General features: G+C 39.5%; 1 protein-coding gene across 1 annotated transcript; it reads left to right on the top strand.

Moving 5' to 3' along the window:
* The first annotated feature begins 4641 nt into the window (after positions 1 to 4641).
* Positions 4642 to 20495, top strand: adra1ab (adrenoceptor alpha 1Ab). Its single transcript, XM_062434177.1, is given in 3 exon segments — positions 4642 to 4688; positions 12396 to 13267; positions 20029 to 20495. Coding segments are annotated over 3 exon segments (1386 nt in total).
* Positions 20496 to 22493: the final 1998 nt, after the last annotated feature.

Here is a 22493-nt window from a genome sequence, read left to right as displayed (position 1 = left end):
TTTTATCTTGATATAATGTGCACTGTATAGTGTATTATCTGAATGACAAATACAATCTATCTATCTATATCTATCTTCATTCATGATACCTTTGCTTATATAAAAATGCACTGAGAATGCAACATATCTGCATGCTTTATGTATCTGCTGGAGCTTGAAAACAGGTCAATACTAGCTCAATCAGTTAATTAAGTACACATTACAGATAAATAAGCCATCAGTAAGATTTAGAAAGTCAACTGCTGATTGAAAAGAACACAATTAAAGAGATACAGTTATAAAAAGCTTTTAAAAGCCTTGTGGACTATTAGGTTTTACAATAGTCTTAAATGTGAATAAAATGTTATGAGGGTGAACATATAGATTATGTTTTATAGTAAAACTAAAGCCTTGCCAAGATGCTTTAAGAAGTAAACATTAGCAGCCTTCTCCCAACTTAATGTCTTTAGTGTTAAGCTTTCATTTTCCCAATCCGCAAAGTTGTAAATACCCATTACTGCTACTATAAAACAGAATAGAATAGAAGTCCTTCGTTGTTATTGCACAGAGCACATTGAAATTGAGTTGTGCTAATATAGATCAATTGTAAATATATTTGCTGTAACCTATAAAACAATAACATATGAAACAATACATTAAAAAAAGATAAAGTATTTGCACCTGAGATACTGCACTATGCTGCGCTATATACAAGTATTGCAGTTAGGATATACATGCAAAGGTACAGTTGGCATGCAGACATCTGGTCAGTGTTCTATAGAAGTAGCTGTATTGTAGTGCTGATACTCACGAAGGTCCCAGACTGTCCGTGTCAGTGTCTGGCAGGTTTCAGTTCACTTCTCGTATGGCTCTGGGGTAGAAGCTGTTCTTAATTCTGTTTGTCCGTGATTTAATGGACCTGGAGAGTTTGCCAGAGGGCAGTAGGTCAAACAGATGATGTCCAGATTGGGATGGGAGTTTCAGTTTTCTGGCTGCTTTACCGATGCAGCGAGAGCTGAATAAGTCCTCCAAAGAGGGCAGTAAACAGCTGATGATCATCTGGGCGGTACTGATGGCCCTCTGAAGTGCTCTCCTGTCTGTTGCTGAACAGCTGACATACCACACAGTACATCAGCACACTCTCAGCAGAGCGGCGGTAGAAGGACATCAGCAGATTCTCCTGTAGATGTATTTTCCTGAGGATCCTCAAGTGGAGTTGCTGCTGTTTTTCTATACTGCAGTGATGTTGGAGATCTAGCTGAGCAAATTAAAAGTTTAAGGAGTTCTGTAAATAGTTTCTGAATGTCATGTCTCTTTTTCTCATTAAAGAAATTATCCAGGATGCTGGTGTTCCGCCAGCCTCTCTCCTGCATTCAAGCAGTAAACTGGATGAACAATTAGGCGCACTAATCTCATGAGGGCAAGCCTTTACCTCCCTATGAATAATTTAACATTTAACCAACTAAAGCTGATAACAATGAAATGTATTTGCCTCTGCCAAGTGGAGGCTGGCGCTGTGCATGTTTGCATTCCCCTGGTAATAAAAGGAGAAAGTAGATTTTCCCCAAAATGTAATCAGTTAAATGTCTGAAGTCTGCAAATGTGAGAGAACATCAGTTATGAGAGGATGCCTTAAGCACTACGGTGCAGTAATGGCTGTCTGGGATGCCTGTCTGCTGAAGTTGAGGAGCCTGACCTTTATAGTGAAGAGTTCATTTTTTAGATTTTTTGAATCAGGTAAGACCAGCTGAATGAGAAAACTGCAGAAAGAAGCTGAATAGCACAAACAAGAACCTTGCTGAACATTGCTGTAGATCAATTTCAGGGTCTCAAAGTCATATCCTGCTGTTGCTACATAAGTGCCAGTGTGAGTTTCTTTTTGCAAGCAGCAAATCACAGGTCAGCAAGTTGGCTTACCTTCAATAATCACACAGATCAAGGAAAGTGAGAGTAGGAAATAGCAAGGAGAGGAAGAAACACTTCTCTTATTGAAGTCTAAAGTGCTGCTTGAATGCTTGAGTCATTCTCTAAACTTTGCAGAAAGCCGTCAAGAAACTGTTACGCAAATGAGCAGCCAAGTTCAGAGACGGGTTTTAAAATGAACGCCTCTGCCCCTGAGAAAGGGGGAAAAAACAGTCTCAGGACTCTCAGTGTTACATCTTCACACAGGCTGACTTGACACATGTGTCTTATTCAGTGTGTTTCGTTTTAATGTTGTGGACTTTTCTTTTGTCATTAGTCAAAAGTTCTTAAACAGGTACAGCAGATAGTCAGCGCTTTATGATGTTTTTTCTGGTTAGAAGCTTCTGTGGGTGTTTGGGAAGTGACACAGCAGTTTCATTTGTTCTTTCAGTTTCCAATTTTGAGAGTAGGCTATTCACACAGCCAGGTTCAGACTGGCACAAATCCATAGAGAAACAAGTCACACAACTTTTCTGCAATATACTGTGATTTATTGTTCAAACAATGCTATTCCACCCTTACTGTATTACCATTACTTAATCTTTTTGTACCTTGGTAGCCCTTGAGTTTTTTTTGTCAGTTTCAAAATGAAATCACAGTGTAGTTATGTTTGGAATGGACCATAAAAGGTCATGCTTTTGTAGTTAATACATTGACCGACTTTCAACTTCATGTTTCACATTAAATCCTGTTCATCTCACACATTTTCTGAACATGACTAAGAGCCTTCAGCCACACTTGGCTGGCTAGTTTTTAAAATTCATCCCGTGGGGGATATGAATGGTTGTGCAAAACACCTTGGCAATCTATCCCTTGTTGAGATGGTCATATCACAAGCATGGCTAAAAGGGTTTACAGTTTACATAAACACAGCTCTCCAATTGGTACATATAATTAAATGCGCTTTTTAAGCCTATGCAGAGCAAAATAATTGCATGTGTTTACTCCATGCAGTAGAGTAGAGGTAAAACAATTAGCATTAACACACCAGGTGCATCTCTAAATATTCATTAGCAAACTGTTATGTTCCCCAACCTGCCCTAGGCTGGTTGTATGGTGTCCGTGATATATTGATATCCAAATGTTGATGAGCACAATGTAGAATGCAGTTACTGGCTCTCTGTGGTTAATTTGATTTTGTTCTATCAATTTATTTTACTCAGAAACAAGAATTCAGGCAAGCCAGTCTAAGGACAATATAAGGACCACCCCAAATAAGCATTGAAGTTTCTGTATAATCCTATGGAAAGATCCATACGCTAGATCAATACAATCCGCGGCATCAGACATATGAGACAACTCTGTCGTCTGAAGATGAATGCATCACTCCGCCATTCGAGACAGAAGAAGAAAAAAAATCTCAAAGTGATCGCTGCTCCTCAGGCCCTGTGCAGCATCTTAGACACCTGTGGTGAGGTTACTGAGCTGTCGCAGAAGCTATAAAGAACTCAACCTGAAACAATAACCTGAGTGAAGAAATTGCCTATTTGTCATCTTTGAGATATTATTGACGTACTGAACTGTACGGTATCCCTCTGCAAAGTAAAAGAGTGGCACCACCAGGACTGAGGCTGTCCCATCAGTCCCTGGAGCAGCTCTGCCTCATCTCCTGACCAGTGTTTAAGGCCTCAACTGCCAATGATGCATGCACTCCAGCTACACATAAAACCTGGATTGTGAGGGATTTTTTAAATATTACAATTATTATCCAATATCTTGTGTGTAAAGATTTGGCCTGCTTTTGGTGGAAGAGGAAAGGTCATAAAGTCTAAACTGAAAATGTGGAAACATGAAACTGTTTGTAAATTTATGTCAAATTGCCCATTAGAGTTTCAAATTTCTATCAAACCAACAAAAAAGAAAAAATACTTTTGTTTTTGTAATTAAATCGTTATTAGGTCTTATTGTTAACTCTAGCGCCACCATGAGGTTGACATTTTTGCTTTTTAGTGGAATATCTTGGATGGATGGATTACAACATTACAAAATAATCTCAACTCAAAGCTCCACTAACACTTTTTTTCTCATCAAAAATAACCTTATCAACAGAGAGTTTTTATTCCGTTGGTAATGTATACTGATCTGTTCATTCTAATACATCCATGTTTATTGAAATGTGGTGATATCTGTACATACAGTATGGAGTCCCTGAGGAAGCACTGTCCAGTCAAAACATGAAGCTTCACTTTACATTCAGACAAACTAATGTGGCAGCTACAACTGTTAGATTTCATCTGTGGGACCAACATTGATCTTCCAAAGGAATTATATCGTACAGACCTGCCAACCTTGGATTAATTTTTTTGAGTACCACTTCGGTGACCTAGATGTGTCAGATGGAAATGACTGCTGTTCACACAAGGAATAATTGTACATAATTTGCATGCACACGAACTATGGTATCAATATGCAAACATGCAGCAGACAAACAGACAACAGAGGTGAGGGAAATGCTAATATGAAAATTCTGGACATTGTTTACAAAAACATCTGCAGACTGTTGGTCATTTATACCCATATTTGTCCATTTGTCTTTCACATGCCTAAATATAGCTTACTAAGGAACACAGTTTAACGTAGGTTCCAAACTTAATGATCACTACTGCATTCATGTACAGATAGGTGACAAATTAGAGGGAAAACTAACATTAAGTATTTTAGAAAATTGTTGGGTAGCTACATGCCACCAGAACAACTCCAATGCACCTTGGTGTTGATTCAACAAGTCTCTGAACCCCAAATGACTGGTCCTGAGTCTGAAATATTGTCCATTAAAAAACATTTAACGGACAATATAATTTAACATTACTTTGCCAACTTAAATGGCAAGCTCATAATCAGGGCCAGCCAGGCTTGTCCTGGACCAGCTCCTGGTTTATGCTGCTATAGGCTTAGACTGCCGGGGGACTCCTACTCCCATGATGCACTGAGCCCCTCTCTCATCCTCTCTCTCTCTCTCTCTCCCTCTCCCTCTCTCTCTCTCTCTCTCTCTCTCTCTATCCATCCATCTATATCCATTAACATTCATGTACTATTAATGCATTCAATAACCTAAACTTCTTCCTCAGAGTTGTCTGTGCTTTCTTGTCTCACAGGTAATCTGGGCCTGTAGACGTCCGGGTGACAGATTCCAGTCCCGGACCTACTAGCTTCAATGTTGATTTTCAATGTGCTTCTCTCTCCTATCCTTCCGCTCTTTCCTCTCTACCCCAACCAGTCGAGGCAGATGGCCGTCCACTTTGAGCCTGGTTCTAGCTGAGGTTTCTTCCTGTTAAAAGGGAGTTTTTTCTTGCCATTGTCGCTAAGTGCTTGCTCATGTGGGAATGTTGGGTCTCTTTAAAATTAAAACCTGAAGAGTACGGTTTAGAACATGCTCAATGTGTAAAGTGCCTTGAGATGACTTTGTTGTGATTTGGCGCTATACAAATAAAGATTGATTGAAATTGATTAAATGCCTGGCGAACAAGCAAGATTGCTGTAACATTAGGCTAACGTTATTAACGTTAACCATTTTCCAAGGTTGGCAGGTCTGCGTTGACTTAAGTTAACTCAATTTACAATATCAACTTTCCATTTCCCCCCTAGTGCATTTACCTTTACAGAGGCGTTAAAAGAAGCATCCCCACTTGAGTAACCAGCCCGCCAGAGTGAGGAGGGGGAACGAGATGGATAAAATCGATAATGTGTCGCTGTCAATTTGCATTCTCACAAAATGACATCACACGTTTGTCAATCATGATCATCCCTGCATGATATTTGGATGAAGGCAGGTGGAATGAATCAGGCAGATGATGATCGGTCAAACTCGTCGTCTTCTTTTGCTTTTCAGCATGCTACACACTGCTGCCTCTTGCTGTTAGACTTGAGTACTGCTCATGCACAACTGACCTCACAGGTGTCACCAGTTTTTTGCGTAGTTTAGATCAACAAATCATACCAGCATACCTTGATGTCAAAGTACGTACCTGCTACATAAAATGCATAGAGGTTGGCAGGTCTGTATCATATATTAAAAAGCTGCAGAGACATTAAAGCCAGTGGTAAACTACCAAAGAGCTTGTAGAGATATGGTTGATCTCGGGGGAGTCGTCGGAATTGAAGGGATGAACAACAGAAGAAGAATACTCTCACTTTAGCTGTAGTTTTATTGAGACAGACAGTGGTACAGGTCACGGTTTCAGTGCTCCAAAAAATACTTTTATCACAAAATTAGCTACAAGGTTCAGACATGCATCTTCTCCCATTAAAGTAAACACACATTTCTCAAAAGCGGAAGTGTGACGTCACCATATAGACTGCCCAGTCGTGGTCATTACAAGTTGCAGATCAGATCATGTTTTCCTCAGGATGACGTTGTCGGGCTGCTAGCAGCTGAGATGACCATAGGGTTACCAGACGTCCCAAAAAATTTGGGAAAGTCCTGAATTACAAGCAGTTGGTCCTTGTTTGTCCCAAAAAACAAAGTTTTTAGCCTGCTGTAAAATCTCTGCTAGTTTGGTGATTCCTTTGAGGGTGAATGGTCTTGAATTTTGACAGGGTAGTCTTGTATCAAATCGAATGTGGTTGTTGTGCACTCGACATAAATTAAGATTGCAACACTTGACCGCATCTTACTGTGCTTTTAAGTTTGTACTCCGATATCAAACTTGCCAAGTCCTCAACACACCTATCTGTACTGTGAAAAAATAATATCAACTTAAAGCTCCACTAACACTTTTTTTCTCACAAAAAATGACCTCATTAATAGATGCAGTAAATTATGTTAAAAGTCCAAATTGTTATGTAGTATTATCATATAAAATTAAATTTAATGTAAAAATGTAACTGGTTTGTTCACTTTAATACATTTATGTTTATTGAAATGTGGTGATATCTGTACATATGGAGCTCCAGAGGCAGTTTCATTTTACATTCAGACAAACTAATGTGGCAGCTACAACTGTTAGATTTCATCTACTTATATCGTACAGACCTGCCAAAGCTGGATGAATTTTTTTGAGTACCACTTCGATGACTTAGATGTGTCAGAAGGAAATGACACACAAGGAATTATTAGTGGGAATTATTATACATAATTTGCGTACACACAAATTACGGTAATCATTAGCAAACATGCAGCAGTCAAACAGACAACAGAGGTGAAGGAAATGCTAATATGAAAATTCTTGACATTGTTTACAAAAACACCTGCAGACGTTAAAACTGTTGGTCATTTATACCCATGTTTGTCCATGTGTCTTTCACCTGCCTAAATATAGCTTACCAAGGAACACAATTTCACTTACGGTTAGCAGATCTGTATCATATTCAAATGATGCTGCAGATCAGTTCATCGGATCATGTTCTCCCTAGGATGACGACAAACATTGTCGGGCTGATGGCAGCTGAGATGAAAGGTGACCGGACGTCCTGAACAATTTGGAAAATTACAAGCACTTCCCCCAAATCCCACATCATGTTTGTCCCAAAAATTAGACAAAACCCAACTTTTGAAAAGCTTGTTGAACTTGTTAAAATATTGTGTTAATTTGCACAAGTTCAAATCCTTTAATCCTTTATCATGGGGTGTGCAGACGTTGTTAGCCCAGTCAACTAAATCGCAGGTGATTTTTGTATCTGTAGAAGGATGTTTTAGTCTTTTTTTAATGTATGTAAGCTTAAAATACAAATTGCTTGTCTTCCCTTTTATTTTGTATTAAACACACACCGAGTTTGCTTTATTTCCTTATTCATTCATTTAGTCATAAACATGGCTCTGGGGTACTGGGTCACACACACTGATAAAGTGAGCAGGACATGTGACCACCTGTTAAATAAAAGGTATGAGCTGCTAGGACAGGGGGCGGGGCCTGGGAGGATCAGGTGGGGTGGTCCACTGTGACTTTATTTCTCACCAGAGGCGAGTGGTAGGAGGATGGCAGGAAGGGATCACTTGACTTTGCTCTCCGTGCTGTCTGTATCAGAGAGAATAACGCCTGACTGCTTTCAGAGAAAATTAGCTGACTTGTTTTCATTTTTTTGAACTGGCTACAGTGAGATGTGTGCGCTCTGAAGAAGGTAAGACTTATTTTTTTCTCTCTCTCTCTCTCTTTCCCCCTTCATCCCACAGCTTCACTGGCTGAGTGACTGACTCCTGATTTCCATAATGGATCATTAAGAATATTTTTGATTCATTTTAATCATGTGGAGAATATGCTGATTGTTTTTTTTAATAGGCCAGTGATCAACACATTGTGAAAACTGCTTTATTTTCACCATCAGTTCATAATGCTAATTCATACAGCCTAATGTTCAGTGTTTGTTTATTCCACACATACTTTAAAACTACTCAAACATAATAATAGTAAAGATAACTCTTTCATATGTATAAGTCGCCTTTGCAGCTTCATTTAAAATTATATTCAGAACATTTCCTCTCAACAGGTACCTAAGCCATCTCCGGTATAAAAAAAAACAGATGCAAAATTGGATAAGAACATACATATTTTATGAATATTATGAAGATGATGAATGATTGTAATATTGGCAGACTACAAAGGCTCATGGTTTGAAGCTTAGGAAAATTAAACGTTATCATCCTCTGAGATACATCTGCCATTTGAGAATAAACAGTAATAACACGACCTCTTCACATGGATGAAAGCACAAGACAAAACACTTATTGTTTTTCCTGAAGGGCAGTGTGCAGCTAATGTCCAAGGTTGATAAAACATAATGATTTATGTCATGAAGGAATTCAATTATGAACTTCAGACAAGCGACTGCTCCCCTGGGAGAGAACAGCATTTTAGAAATGGACCTCAAATATAAAGTAATTCATCATGGTAGTGCAGTGCTCCGCATACCTGACAGGAACTGTTATATTACAGAGTGTTTGTGGAAACAAATGATATATGAACTCCACTGTGGCCCGACACTGACGGCAGAATACATAACCATGTAAAAGAGATTCATGTGTGCACTTCAAAAGCGTGTTAGATTTAATCTGATACATCATGAGACAATCTTATTTCAGTCAACAGGCACATTTAACACCCAGAAATGTGTCATAATGGTGGTGATGTAGAGAAATATTCAAAATATTTGAATAGAAACAGTGATTTTAGCTTTTTTAGTTATTGATTAATTAAATTAACTGGCAAGAACAATCTTTCCTGCTCTTATGTTGTGAAATTTCAAGGTCTGCTCCTTTTCTTAGATTTAAATGAATTTACAGTGCCATTCAGAGATAATAATGTAATTGAGACATGTTACAGGTGTGCAGATTATTCAGCTCAATTTGCAATGATGGTGGACACAGTGATAGTCTAGCTCATTGTGCTCATTGTTTTTGTACACGCTTGACAACACAAGATATAATGAATGTATAGGCAGCTGTGTAAGGCAATGCAGAGGCGTTCGATTGACGGTAAAGAAAAAAACACTGAACTTAGATGAAATGGTGTCAGAAAGGCTTATGTTAACATTGTGCACAACAGCCGTTTGGTAATAATGTTGTTCTCTTCCCGTGAACTGCTTTTCTGATTAAATGTGTCCATGGTCAGGCTACATTAAGCCTTTTAATATGTTCACTAATATTCTCTCTGCTACAACAAAATCCTAATTATAATTCCAATCATAGATTTAATTGGCTGCCTTGTTTCAATTCTGTAATGGCCACTCAGACTGAGGAGGCTTACGGGAAAGTTTCTTCAAGGGCAAAGTGCCATCTTTCCATGAGATCCACTAATGCAATAACCTGAGTGCTACACCTTTGTATTTCGGCTGTAGGTTGTGGTGTAATGATGTTCTCTGATGGCTTTTAATCAAATATTATCTGCATAATGAGAGATCTATACAGTCTCAATGTTAGGCTGCTGGTCGACTACTAACAGTGCAACAAGTGATTTTAATAAATTTAATGTACAAAAATAGTCGATCGCTGGCTGACATCCCCCTTTTTTTGCTTGACCAGCACTCCCACATCTAAATATGTTGAGATGATGTAATGATGTAAAGCAGATATAAAGAAGCTGGAATGAGCAAATATTTGGCATCTCTGCTTGCTGCACCTTGACATTTTGATGATGCCTTTTCTATATGAAATATAAGCCCAACATTGATATGATTAATTTCTCTTGACATAGTTTTCATTGCTCTATATTTGGAGACCAAGTATTCTAGGACTTTATCATATTTTCTCATTTCAGATTCATATCTGGAGAAACTGCAGTGACATGATCGTTCCTCCTCTCTCCATGTTCTTTCCTTTGTTTTTGGTATCTCATGACTATCACTACACCCTTTTATCTACAAGTACATTTGTCAAATCACAAATCGAATTCCCTATAGTTAAATGTAATGAGAAAAAAAAACAACGGATGGCAGTGGAAATAGCTGGAAGGCAGTCAACAGTTGAACAGGCTGAGAGGTCATTTAACACATCTTTACCACTTCATCATTTTGTCACGTCGCTGTTGTTGTTGCCCTGCCCCTTCCGTACTGCATGAGCACATGCATGAATAAAACATGAGGCAGAGTTTTTAGTTTAGAGAGAAAGCCTTGGGGCAAACGCCAAGACAGCACGCGCTAATAAAAAATAGTTCTTCTAGTAAATACTGAACCCCGAGGCCAGTGAAGCAGCTTCGGGGCATAAATGTGTCCCAGACTTATTTGCCTTTAAACACAGACTGCAGTACCTTGAGACCTACAGTGCAGTGCTGCAGTATTTACGAATACATTTTTAAATTACACATTGCATTACTTCCCTGTATATGTTCAGCATATTGAGCCGCTTTTACCTTTGTTGAATTTTCACTAGATCTACTGTATTACCTCAGGTCAGTATAAATCTCTTTCCTTTTTCACACTTTTTACAGTAACAGCAGTCCTCAAATCACAGCGGGGGGGGTGGGGGTTGAAGAAATAAACTTTTTAGATGCGGCTAATCTCTTTTTGCAGGCACTTCAGCACACCGAGAAATCTCATTACAACCGTAAATGTATTCCAAATATCACTGCGTCGAGCTATTCTGCTGAAACAATCCAAGATATCCATTCACTCCCCCATTTCAATTCAATTCCCCCTCCGGCCACTGAGGCGGAAATCCCAGCATTAAGTGTTTACTTGGTTGAATTTCGTTCTGCCTCGTGGTGGGATGTGCACTGAGCGAAAGTCTTTGATCCTGTACGACCATGTGACAAGCATGACTCTGCTCACCGAAGGCTTTATCGCGGCTGCTTTTTCATTCTGTTTTTGCCTCGCCGCAGTTTATCTCATTGGATGACATCCCAGATCTCCAACACGTACAGCGAGAGTGACACTGAGTGGGACTATCGGCGACCAAAGCCTCCGCTGCTGTAATGTAGTGCCCTCCTCAAGGTTCAATTCCCAGCCTGTCATCTGGCAGTTGAGTTAGAGCCTGGCTTGCAGACCTTCAAGGAAGCCATCACAGGCTCCGGCTGCTCTTAAAAAAATTATCTGTGCTTTCATTTATCTTTGTAGTCTCTGCATGCTTGGCTGGTGTTCTCATAATACCACAGATGATTTTCTATTTGCCCCCTGGGATTGTTATTGCCTCTGTGGTGTCCTTGTCTGTCCCTGTGTTGTTTTTGATTATTATCTTGTCTCTATTTTTTCATTTCTATTACACTCCTTACCGCCCCAGCCGTTCAAAAACATTGGTGCCCCATCTCAGTCTTTCTAAATAGACATTTTCATTTAATCAATCTGCCTATTTAAAGAATTTAGAATTGTACACGCTGCCTTCAAGCGTTAGCCCTCCTTTCTCTAATGCAGCTGTAATGAAGGGAGAAAATATTATAAATATAGATTGTCAGACTCTGGGTGATATTTTTACCCTTTAATCATAACCGAGTACTGAGTAATGATTTTTGTGGCAATTTTTTTAATGTGTTCTGTTTCTTCTGTTAAGTTTAGATCTTGTCCTACACTGCCAAATAGAGAAGAGTGCTTAAGTGGTAGTGAGCCTGTCTTGGTTTATGAATGTGTTGTTAAATATACTTTATCTCTTCTCTTGTTTAAACAGGAATTCCTTCAAAAAAGCCTTTCAGTATGGCTCAACATGACATCCCAAACCCCTCAGTGACTGCCACTTAAAACATGAGTATCTGTCATTTCTATTAAGCTCTCCTGGACCCAAAATGACAAGCTGTGGAAGAGTTTTTTTCTTTCTACAAATGACTTTCTGCCAAGATTTCTTGGCCAAGGCCACGTGATCACCGTTGGCAAGAGAGGCTGCATCTACAAATGAAGTGGGAGAGCAGTCAATACAGAAGGAAAAAGCTTTTATCCCCTGCGTTAGGAGGAACAGAAAGAGGCAGTGGGTTGCACTTTAGTAGTTAAGGAACAGATGTGGCATGAGTGTAATTAATCTGCAAGACATTTAACAAGCTAACACACCCAAAAGACCCAAAGGCTGCTGAGACTATGACTGCTTTCACTGCAGCAGAGAGCTGCCCCAACTGCAGCTCCTCTGCCTACCCAAAGGTGGATGTAGTCAAGGCGGTGGTTTTGGGAATGGTACTGATGATGTTTGTGGTGTTCGGGGTCCTTGGGAATATCCTGGTCATCCTGTCTGTGCTGTGCCACCACCACTGGCGCTCTGTGACACATTACTTCATCGCCAACCTGGCAGCAGCAGACCTGCTGCTGAGCTCAGCTGTCCTGCCTTTCTCTGCCACCTCGGAGGCGCTCGGCAGATGGGTGTTTGGTCGTCTTTTCTGCAGCGTCTGGGCAGCCCTGGACGTCCTCTGCTGCACCGCGTCCATCCTCAGTCTGTGCGTGATCTCTATCGACCGCTACCTGTCTGTCAGCTACCCTCTTCGTTACCCCGCCATAGCTACAGGGCGGCGAGGCCTGACGGCAGTGGCTGCTCTCTGGGGTCTCTCTGCAGCCATATCCGTGGGTCCTCTTTTTGGCTGGAAGGAGCCTGACCCGGAAGATGAGACTGTGTGCAGAATCACAGAGGAGCCCGGCTATGCTCTTTTCTCAGCATTGGCATCTTTCTATATACCTCTGGTCATCATCCTGGCCATGTACTGCCGTGTGTACAGTGTGGCAAAGAGAGAGACAAAAATGTTCAGGAAGGGCAGTAAGGGGAAAGGGGTCGAGACGGAGGGGGTGATGCTGAGGATACACCGAGGGACCGCTGCTGAGACAGAGAAGCAGGAGGATGAAGAGGGGAGGGTGAGGCATAAACGCAAGATCTTCACCCTCCCGAAGCTTCTGAAGTTCGCAAGAGAAGAGAAGGCTGCCAAGACCCTTAGCATTGTTGTCGGTTGCTTCATTCTGTGCTGGCTCCCTTTTTTCCTGGTTTTACCAATCGGTAGGTACATCTTGACCTCTTGTGCTCTATAACTTGACATAACCCTGCTTTTTGTGTTTCTCTCTCTCTCTCATGTATCATAAAAATGAATGAAAGAAAAAATCCTGGCAAGCTTTAAAAATCCAGAAGGTCGTTTAACAACACTTACTGCTGTTATGAATGCATTTTCTGAAACTTTAGAGGTTCTTCTCTCTGTAGTGCAACTAAAAGGATTTTCCACATACTGTGATTCTGCTCTTAATGGAATAAAAGATGGCAGTGACATGAAGTGACATCTCATTTTGTAAAGGTGCAGCAACAAAAAAGGTTCATCATGAAGTAGATTCATTTGCATTGTTTACATTATTGTTTACTTTATATTATCATGACGTTATTGTGTAATGTTTGCCCCCACCGCCACCACTGCTTTATATAACAGACACAGAATACATTTAAATGTGTTCAAATAAAAGTGTAAAATTACTTTTACAGAACAACCTAAAGCCTGTTAAATATCTTCTTTTGGTAACACACATGATCTATTGTAAGTCATTTATAAGACCTTAGTTACCGATGAACTAATCATGAACAAGACATTAATATACCTTTATAAATGATTCATTAATGGTATGTTAACATGTAAGTAATCTATGTAAGTCATCTATGAATGATTAGTGGAAATATTCATGAACAAATCATAGGTAGAAGTTTAATTAATGATTAATGATTATTCGAGGAGTTGGGTGTTCCTCATCTGTTTCAACCTCAGCCTCATCATTTACTAGTGCTTCTGCTTTTGTGTTTCCCCCTAATCTAAAGTGTAAACAATCCGTCATACATAAATGTGTAACCTAATTACTCAAACCTGTTAAAAGACTTAATACATGTATACGAAGCTTTTATAAACCTCTTTGCATCCCCCTAATCTAAAATGTAAGCAATTCATTACACGCCAATGAGTTAAATATAATTCGTTACTTAGAGTTCTTGGAAAGATCTGAGGCATTCAAGAGGGTAATACATTTCAAAAGCCTTTAATACTTCATGGCTGCTTAGTCAAAAACATGCCTACGCATTTCAGCCATTAAGGCCTTCATCAGGGCAAGTATAAAAGATTCCTTACTTACTTCATGACCTGTTATAAATGATCTGGAGATGCAAGTAAGTCATTATAAGCTTTTTGGTAGACTTCTAATGGTAAATGTCAATTGCTAATGTAACCAAGGTGCAGCAGAGCATTTTAAATGTTCTTCATCTGTTATAAAGGACAGGTAAATGCACAAATTACACTTTTACTATTCATGTGCAAAGCTTTTTGTAGAGTATAAAGTTGGAAAACAATCTACAGCCAGAGGATGCTTAAAAGTGACAACAAAATGACATTTATTCCATTATTAGTAGTATTTTCTTTGATGAAACTGCCACAAACTGAATGGAACATTGAGCCTTATGTGGCAAATGTAGGGGCATGGATTATACTAATGATATCTCACATCTCATGAACGTGCACCTCCTTGTGATGAACAGGTGGCTTTCATCAGGCTGAAAAAGTGATTTACTGCACGTTCAGCCAGATAAAAGAGTTTGTTTAATCCTATGTGGGATTTCCTTATTTTCCTCATTGATTTGTGCAAGACCAAATATAACAAACATATATTTGGCTGAAGGAAAAATGTCTCAATTTTGGAAAAAGTATTCATAAAAAATATAAAAATCCAGGAGAGAAGAGGCCTTGAAGATTTTTTCAAAATACTTTCAAAGCAGTGAGTTTTTGACCTTCTGGGTTTTTGAAATATCATAACTTTATCTTTAAGAAAAACAAGTGCTTCCCACTGACTTACTGTAATGATAACACAGGAGAAACTGGGGCTACATGGAAATAAAGCTTAAAATGACTCCGTTGCTGATGTTCCTTAGGAAATTGTGTATTATCTTAATCTAAAAAGGGATTTTCATTATTAATGTCATAATGAGTGCTGTAATGGTTGCCAAGTCCTCCTGTATTACTTTTGGTTATATAGGGCTCTGAAAAATACATGAAATATTAATTAGAATTTAACAGAACCAAGACTGAATAGAAATCAACTAATTAAGATTTATTCTGCTGTTGCAGTCAAACTTCTCTGTAGATATGAGCTTCAGTTAACAATGTCAGAAGGCTCAGGAGAAGGTGCATGCCCTTATCTTTAATAAATTATACTACATTCATGTCATATAGACTCTGATGCTGATAGCAGGGATGCCATCATAGACGTAAGAAAGGACAGAAACTAACCATTGTGAAGCACGATCTACAATCTTAATTGCTTCTGGAAGAACTCTTATAACCTGAGTGCGATAAGTGATTGTCAGAGTGGACCAGTGTGTATTTAAGTGTAATAGTCTGTCAGCAGTTACATTACAGGTCACAGATGGTGAGACTGATGCTGAAAAGTGTGTTTGGTTACACAAACTGTAATCTTATTGACAGAGAGAACAGTTTACTATACAAGATGGAGGAGATGTAGATGGAACACATCATCTGAGCAAATAATAAGCAATAATATGTATTATCCTTGTTTTTGTTGCCAGCATGTGAATTGTAAACCATCCATATAAACGGCCCAGCGTGTAATCCAAATGTAAACAAAGCAAAACACTGGACACTGTCTCCTAAATGGATTAAAGGGGTTTTGTTAAACAGGGATTAATGCTGCACACAATAGCTAAATCTGAGTTATTGTAGTTTGACAAAATAATCCTGACTCAAGGTCACCTTGCTTGCTTTTTCAAGAGCTTTCAACTGTATCATACAGTCTTCCTCAGTGGATGAAGTCTGCTCAACTGGATCTGTTGACATGTGAGCTGAGCTCAGTAGCTGTTATGATTTCCATAGCATAGGATTTCTTGGTCATGTTGAAAGCTCTGGGAAAAGTTTGTAAGTGGACCTGAGGTTTCTTCCTGTTAAAAGGGAGTTTTTTCTTGCCACTGTTGCTAAGTGCTGCTCATGTGGGAATGTTGGGTCTCTTTAAAATTAAAACCTGAAGAGTACGGTTTAGAACCTGCTCTATGTGTAAAGTGCCTTGAGATAACTTTGTTGTGATTTGGCACTATACAAATAAAGATTGATTGATTGATTGATTGATTGACCGTTAGTAGAGACTGTGTTGTCCAAGGTGAAGAATCAACTTTCATGCTTAAATGATTATAGTTTCAAGCACTGATAAAGCTTTCCAAATGTGAGGACTGTCTGCTTCGTGCACTCTGTATGTCATGCTCACTACAATATTTTTGAGTTTCAGATTGTTATTTGGCCAAAACAATCAATTTGAAGACATCAAACTTCAACAGGCTTTTTTTTCTACTATTTGCTGTGATTTGATAGATTTAGGATTAAAGATAATTTATAAAAAATCTAGTTTGCATTGTTAATGTTTGTAAGTACAGAAAACTCACATTTATTATATATATCTATAAGGTTACAAAATACAAATTGAACTTTTAACGCGTAGATTGAACTGCAGCCCTCCTGTGGTTTAATACTGTAGTTACAGCTACTATGATACAAAAGCTGCTGAGGCCTGAATTATTTGTATAATGGTGCTTGATGGTCTGTTTTGCTCTATGAACACATCAAGAGGGACCTTCTTCTTTCCCCGCCATGCCTCAACTCTGCTACTGGAGTTTCTCATAAGGGACATCAAAAAATTCAATTACAAGCAGCCAAATAGAACAAATAAAACACCACACTGGAGCAAAATGGGCTTCTACTGTGGGATGAAATTGAATGAACCAAACTATTGCTCCCTCCTATGAAAGCTATTATAGATAACAAGCATGAGGCTTAATGGGCTGTAATGCTAGTAGGCATCCTCAGTCACCCCATAGCCTCCCAAGGCAGCCAGCCATCGGAGAATAGTTATGCATTTCAATTGAGACAGACCTTCATGGCTCACAGCGCGGCGCTCATTCAAGCACTGAGGCAATGATAGTCTGAGATTCCCAGACTGAGGGTTTGAAAAACCACTGAATTTTTTATTTGGTATCTTTCCTGAGCTCTTCACATGGAAAACTTGTTTTGTGCTGAAGCACTTGGTGGCTGCCAGCCTGTCAGTGCAGCTGCAATGCTGGAATTGCTTGTACAGTATTACAATCATGAAATGAGGTGGCTGCTGCTTATCAAAGGCACCATTCATACAGCCAGTGTGAGGCATTGCAATAGAAAAAGAACATCAGTTTTGCACCATGAAAATCAGACCTATGACTGGAATTGAACAGCTTTTATTTACTCCACCTAGGAGGTAGGGGTTTTCAGTCTGTATGCTTGCTGATTTCAGTTAAACTTGGTGAACATTTAGGTCATTTAGGGGCAAGGAAAAACTGAAGGAGGCATTTATATAAAAATAATTGCAGTTTATTACAGATTGGGTCTTGATTTTTTTTTCCTGGATTCTATGTTGCAAGATAAATCAGTCAATGACTTTATTGATATTCTGACATTTTGGGGTTTGAATTCTAATTCAAGCTAATTATCAACAATCTGGTACATAATCAGCTTAGTTGAGTCCTCCCAAAAGTTATTTAGCGTTTTGATAAGTCAAAATGTTTTCCTATTTCGCTTCCAAATCCTTTTTACATAACTGCAACCACATATAGAAGGTATGTGCACATATTAATTCCATGCCAAACTTAATGGCATTTCACCAGTAGCTAGCACTTCATTTACATGACTAATTTAAAGGTGGTCCAAAAAACATGAAAGTATTCCCCTACTCCTAAAAAGCTTTCAAAGAATTTGTTTAAACCTGTTTACGTCCGAGGCTGTGTCTCAATTCAGGGGCTGCATCCTTGTAAGGACGCGGCCTCGCGGTCGAAGATCGCGTGCTACTGAGGAACCTCAGACGGATGCATCAACCGTTGTGAAATGGGACGGTCTAGCCTTCGAAGCATTTCCTGGTTGCGTCACCAGCTGCGTCACCAGCTGTTCCCGCCCATAAGACGCGAAAGGCACACAGAAGTATAAGACAAACAGCAGAAAGAAGAAAAAAACATAAGAATAAGACAAACAGAAGAAAGAAGAGGTGGTGGTGGTGGTGGTTGGAGATGTTAAATATTTTATTATTTTTTAGTTATTATAGTATCATATAATTTCATTATTATAACAAATATTTCAAATACTACTCATGTTATTTTTTTTTTTAAAGAAAAAAAAGAAAAGGAAAAGGATATTTATCATTTCCACCCAGTGGATGATGCGCAAAGCAACACTGCTTGACCCAAGATACCGAGGGGACCACATGAAGCCACCTGAGCTAAGTGTTATAAAAGCAGAACTGGTAGCGGAGATGACGGCGGCAGCAGAAGCAAAACGTGAATGTCTTTTGCACAGCACATTTTGAGCGGGGGGGGGGGCGGCATCGTCCATCGGACCAACCCCAGTGGACAGTGGAGACCAGACCCCCAAACACCCTGAATACCAGCCCAGATGTGTCCCACTGACCACAGAAGACACTAGGGTCTTTATTGTGGCATCCCATCCAGCCCAGCAGCACTGCCAGGGACTCCTGCTCAGCCTATTACATAATTTTTTTCATTTTTTATTTTATTAATTTGTTATTATTTTTTTATTTATTTTTTTTATTATTGTAAATCATTTGGAATTTTAGTAGTGTTGTATTTAATAATACATATTTTGTTAATAGTGTGTTCATAATTGTACATAATTTTCTAATAATAATCTGTAAATAGTTATTTGTGATGTATTTTTTGTAAATAGTTAAATGTTAAGACTGCCCCCTTGTAGAGGTAAGTTTCATCCTTTGCTAATAAAAGAAAATATTAGAGAAAATATTATATCCCTTGTTGTTCCTGAACAGTAGCACTTTATGCCGTTTGCTAATCCTGTTATAAATTGTACTTAAATTGTAAATACTAAATGGAAAAGACAACGTGTAACAATTAACAATATTTTTTATTTTATAACAATACCATATAAAAACATAAACATTTATTAACAATAACAACCATTGTTCTTTTCGCGGGACTGCACATAGATATATATGGAACGTCATGTTCTATAGATATCTATGGGACTGAACAGCGGCGCGCAAAGGATCTTGGGATATATAAGGCCGCTAAGGATAGTAGCGATGCATCCTCAAAAACAGGGAAAACAAGGACGCATTTTGAGGCTGCGTTTGAGCATTCGTTTGAGGAGTCTTCGAATTGGGACAGGCCTTGGCGCGGCGCTGTGACGTAACCGCCCTTAAAATGCGTCCTTACAAGGATGCAGCCCCTGAATTGAGACACAGCCCATGTCTGCTTGCTAGCTCTTCTTCCTCTTCCTCTGTCTTTGCCGGAACATCACTGAGTTTTTCTACACATTACCGCCACCTGCAGATCAGTGGAATAGTTTGAAACCATTAAAAGGAATGTGTATCACACCACCATGCATGTGTACAATGCAAACCAAACAAAGACCCAGCCATAAAATCATTGTTCAATAGCACTTCAACCACAAAAAGGGTTTTCCCCAAACTACTGAAATAGCATTATATGCATATTAATTGGAACTAAGGGCCCCAGACAAAAACTACATGCACACCTGTGTCTACACACTTATTGATCATTGTATTTAGCAATTTCTCAATGTAACACAGATGCCTTGAGTCAGGGTAGTTTTACATTTTGTACAATTCATCTTTATGAATGGGCCCTCTAAGCACTTACTGTTGCTACCAGCTATTAGTTCTGTATTTGTGCTTTCATTGCTGTAATTATGTGTGTTTGTTTGTTTTCTCTAGGATCCATCTTCCCATCCTGTAAGCCATCTGAAACCATATTCAAGATAACCTTCTGGCTGGGTTACCTCAACAGCTGCATTAACCCCATTATCTACCCATGCTTCAGCCAGGAGTACAAAAAAGCCTTCTACAACGTGCTCCACTGGCGCTGCCTGAGAACTGGGGCGACAGCTGCAGGACACATCACCACCTATTCCTCCAGTCCAGGCCCAACGTCAAATACCTCTGTTCTCGCAGCGCAAAGTCGTGTCACTGTTTCCTCATGGGGTTGCTGCAGGGCGCTGTCGACATCCTCGTCGTCTGTCTGTAGTTCAGGTCAGACTCAAAGTGCACAAATCCAGAGTAAGAGTTTGCTGAAGACTTGGTGTTTCTCAGCTAGTCGAACTCCCATACCGCAGAACCCCTCCAGTCACGGATCAACTAAAGTCTTACGCCTTTCTCTTGGCGTTACAGGAGATGCTGTTTGATTGGCATGTTGAGGTAATGTGGGAGTTCAAAGCATCCAATCTTGTACTTCAGTTTTGCCTTGAGTAATCTCTTATGTACAACTTTTACATATATATTTATATTCTCCAGAGTTGTCAAAGTACATGGACAGTCAATAACAACTTGCAGACAGGAGATAACTCTGTTGCCTTAAGGCTGTGTGCAAGTTTAAATGCCTGGAGTATCAAATAAAACATGTTTCGGGAAAGTTAATGAATTATATTTTGTATACATCAATAGCTACTACTGAGCTCCTCTCGAACAGGGCACTAAATGCTGTTCAGTGACTGGAAAAAAAGGTGCATGAAGTATGTGTGTGTATGTGTGTGAAGTATGAATGTACAACAAGAGACTTTTGGAAAAAATCCCAACCTCTTGGAAAAAATGCCAAAAGAAAAAGAAAGCCAAAACCCGTTAATAGGGATTACTATCAATGTTTGGAAAAGAATAAAGAAGTTAATAGAATCTTATTGAAATGTCATTGTGAAGAAGAAAAAAAGAAGAAACTCCTGAGACGTTATTTCTTTAAACATTAGTGGTATTTCTGCAGATTGCACGATAGCCCTTAAGGGGCAAGATACTCATTAATCCTGACATAATTAGCATTCACTGACAGCTCTGAGAAAGTGGAAGCTGGTGTTGTAGGAGTGTATGCATTACATGTGTGACCTCTGTTTTAAAAAGGGACTAAACACTTGGAGGGTTTAATTTTACAAAAATCTATCATCACAAAGAGAAAACATAAATTGTTGGTGGGAAAAAGAGATATCAGGGAATGGGATGAATAATAGCAAAAGCCTACAATACATTCTAACATTAAAACCCTTCATTCTACCCCTCTGAAGCTTTGAATGTTCAGATGTTGTTGAGCTTGTAACAAAGAGTTGTTGAATCAACTTGTAATGTTTTACATCATCGCTTGTGGTGTTGCTGAATAAATGAAAATATGTCAGTTGTTTTTCTCTCAGGCTTGGTATTTGTAAAAACTGGTTTTCTGTCAGCACACTTCTCCTGCATTTGGCATTTATTCTTATTACTAAGTTTCCCAAAAGTTGTTGAATGTCTGACTTCTTTGTTCTGAATGACTTTGTTCATCTTTAACTTCTGCATCTCTATGTTGCATTTAAAGCTGTGTTAACTGATTTTTGGCCATTAGGGGGCCAAAAAGAACTACACAATATTATCGCCTGGATTGTGTGTGTTGACGTTAGTTCAGCGTTTAACACAATGCCAGAGCTGCTTCACACCAAGCTGTCCCAGCTGACTGTGCCTGAGCCTCTCCGTCTGTTCATCACCATCTTCCTGGCAGACAGGAAGCAGTGTGCGAGGCTGGGAAAGCTGAGCTCCACTCCTCTGACCATCAGCACTAGAGCACCACAGGGCTGCATATTCTCCTCTATCCTCAGCTATCCTCCATGAAGCTCCTCAAGTTACCAGAGATGACACAACCATCATTGGTCTGATCCAGGATGGGCACAAGTCTGCATACAGCCTTGAGCTAAACACACAAAAGAGAGCAGAGTTGACTTAAGGTCACCTCTCCCCCAAATCACTATAAACATCACCACAGTCGCAGATGTCGGGTCATTTAAGTTCATTGGCAACATAAGCTGCATAACCAAGAAAGCCATAAAGAGGGCGTTCTTCCTAAGGCAGCTGAAGAACAGGCAGTGTTGATCCAGTTCTACACCACGATGGTCGAGTCCATCCTCACATCACACATCACTGTTTGGTACATTGCAGCCACCGAACAGGACATTCAGAGGCCGCAGCGCATCATTTATTAATCCAAGAAGATCATCGGCTGCCAACTCCCTTCCACTGATGAGCAACATTCCTCCAGAGCCAGGTCGCGTGCAAGCACCCACCACTCTGGACATACTCTTTAACTTCTTCCCTCAGGAAAAAAGAGCCATAAAAACCTCCACCAGCAGACATAGAAGCTGTTACCCTACTAAACATCATTTAATCCTTGCACT

Source organism: Scomber scombrus, chromosome 15, assembly GCF_963691925.1.
Source record: "Scomber scombrus chromosome 15, fScoSco1.1, whole genome shotgun sequence".
Taxonomy (NCBI): domain Eukaryota; kingdom Metazoa; phylum Chordata; class Actinopteri; order Scombriformes; family Scombridae; genus Scomber; species Scomber scombrus.
This window is presented reverse-complemented; position numbering and strand designations above follow the sequence as displayed.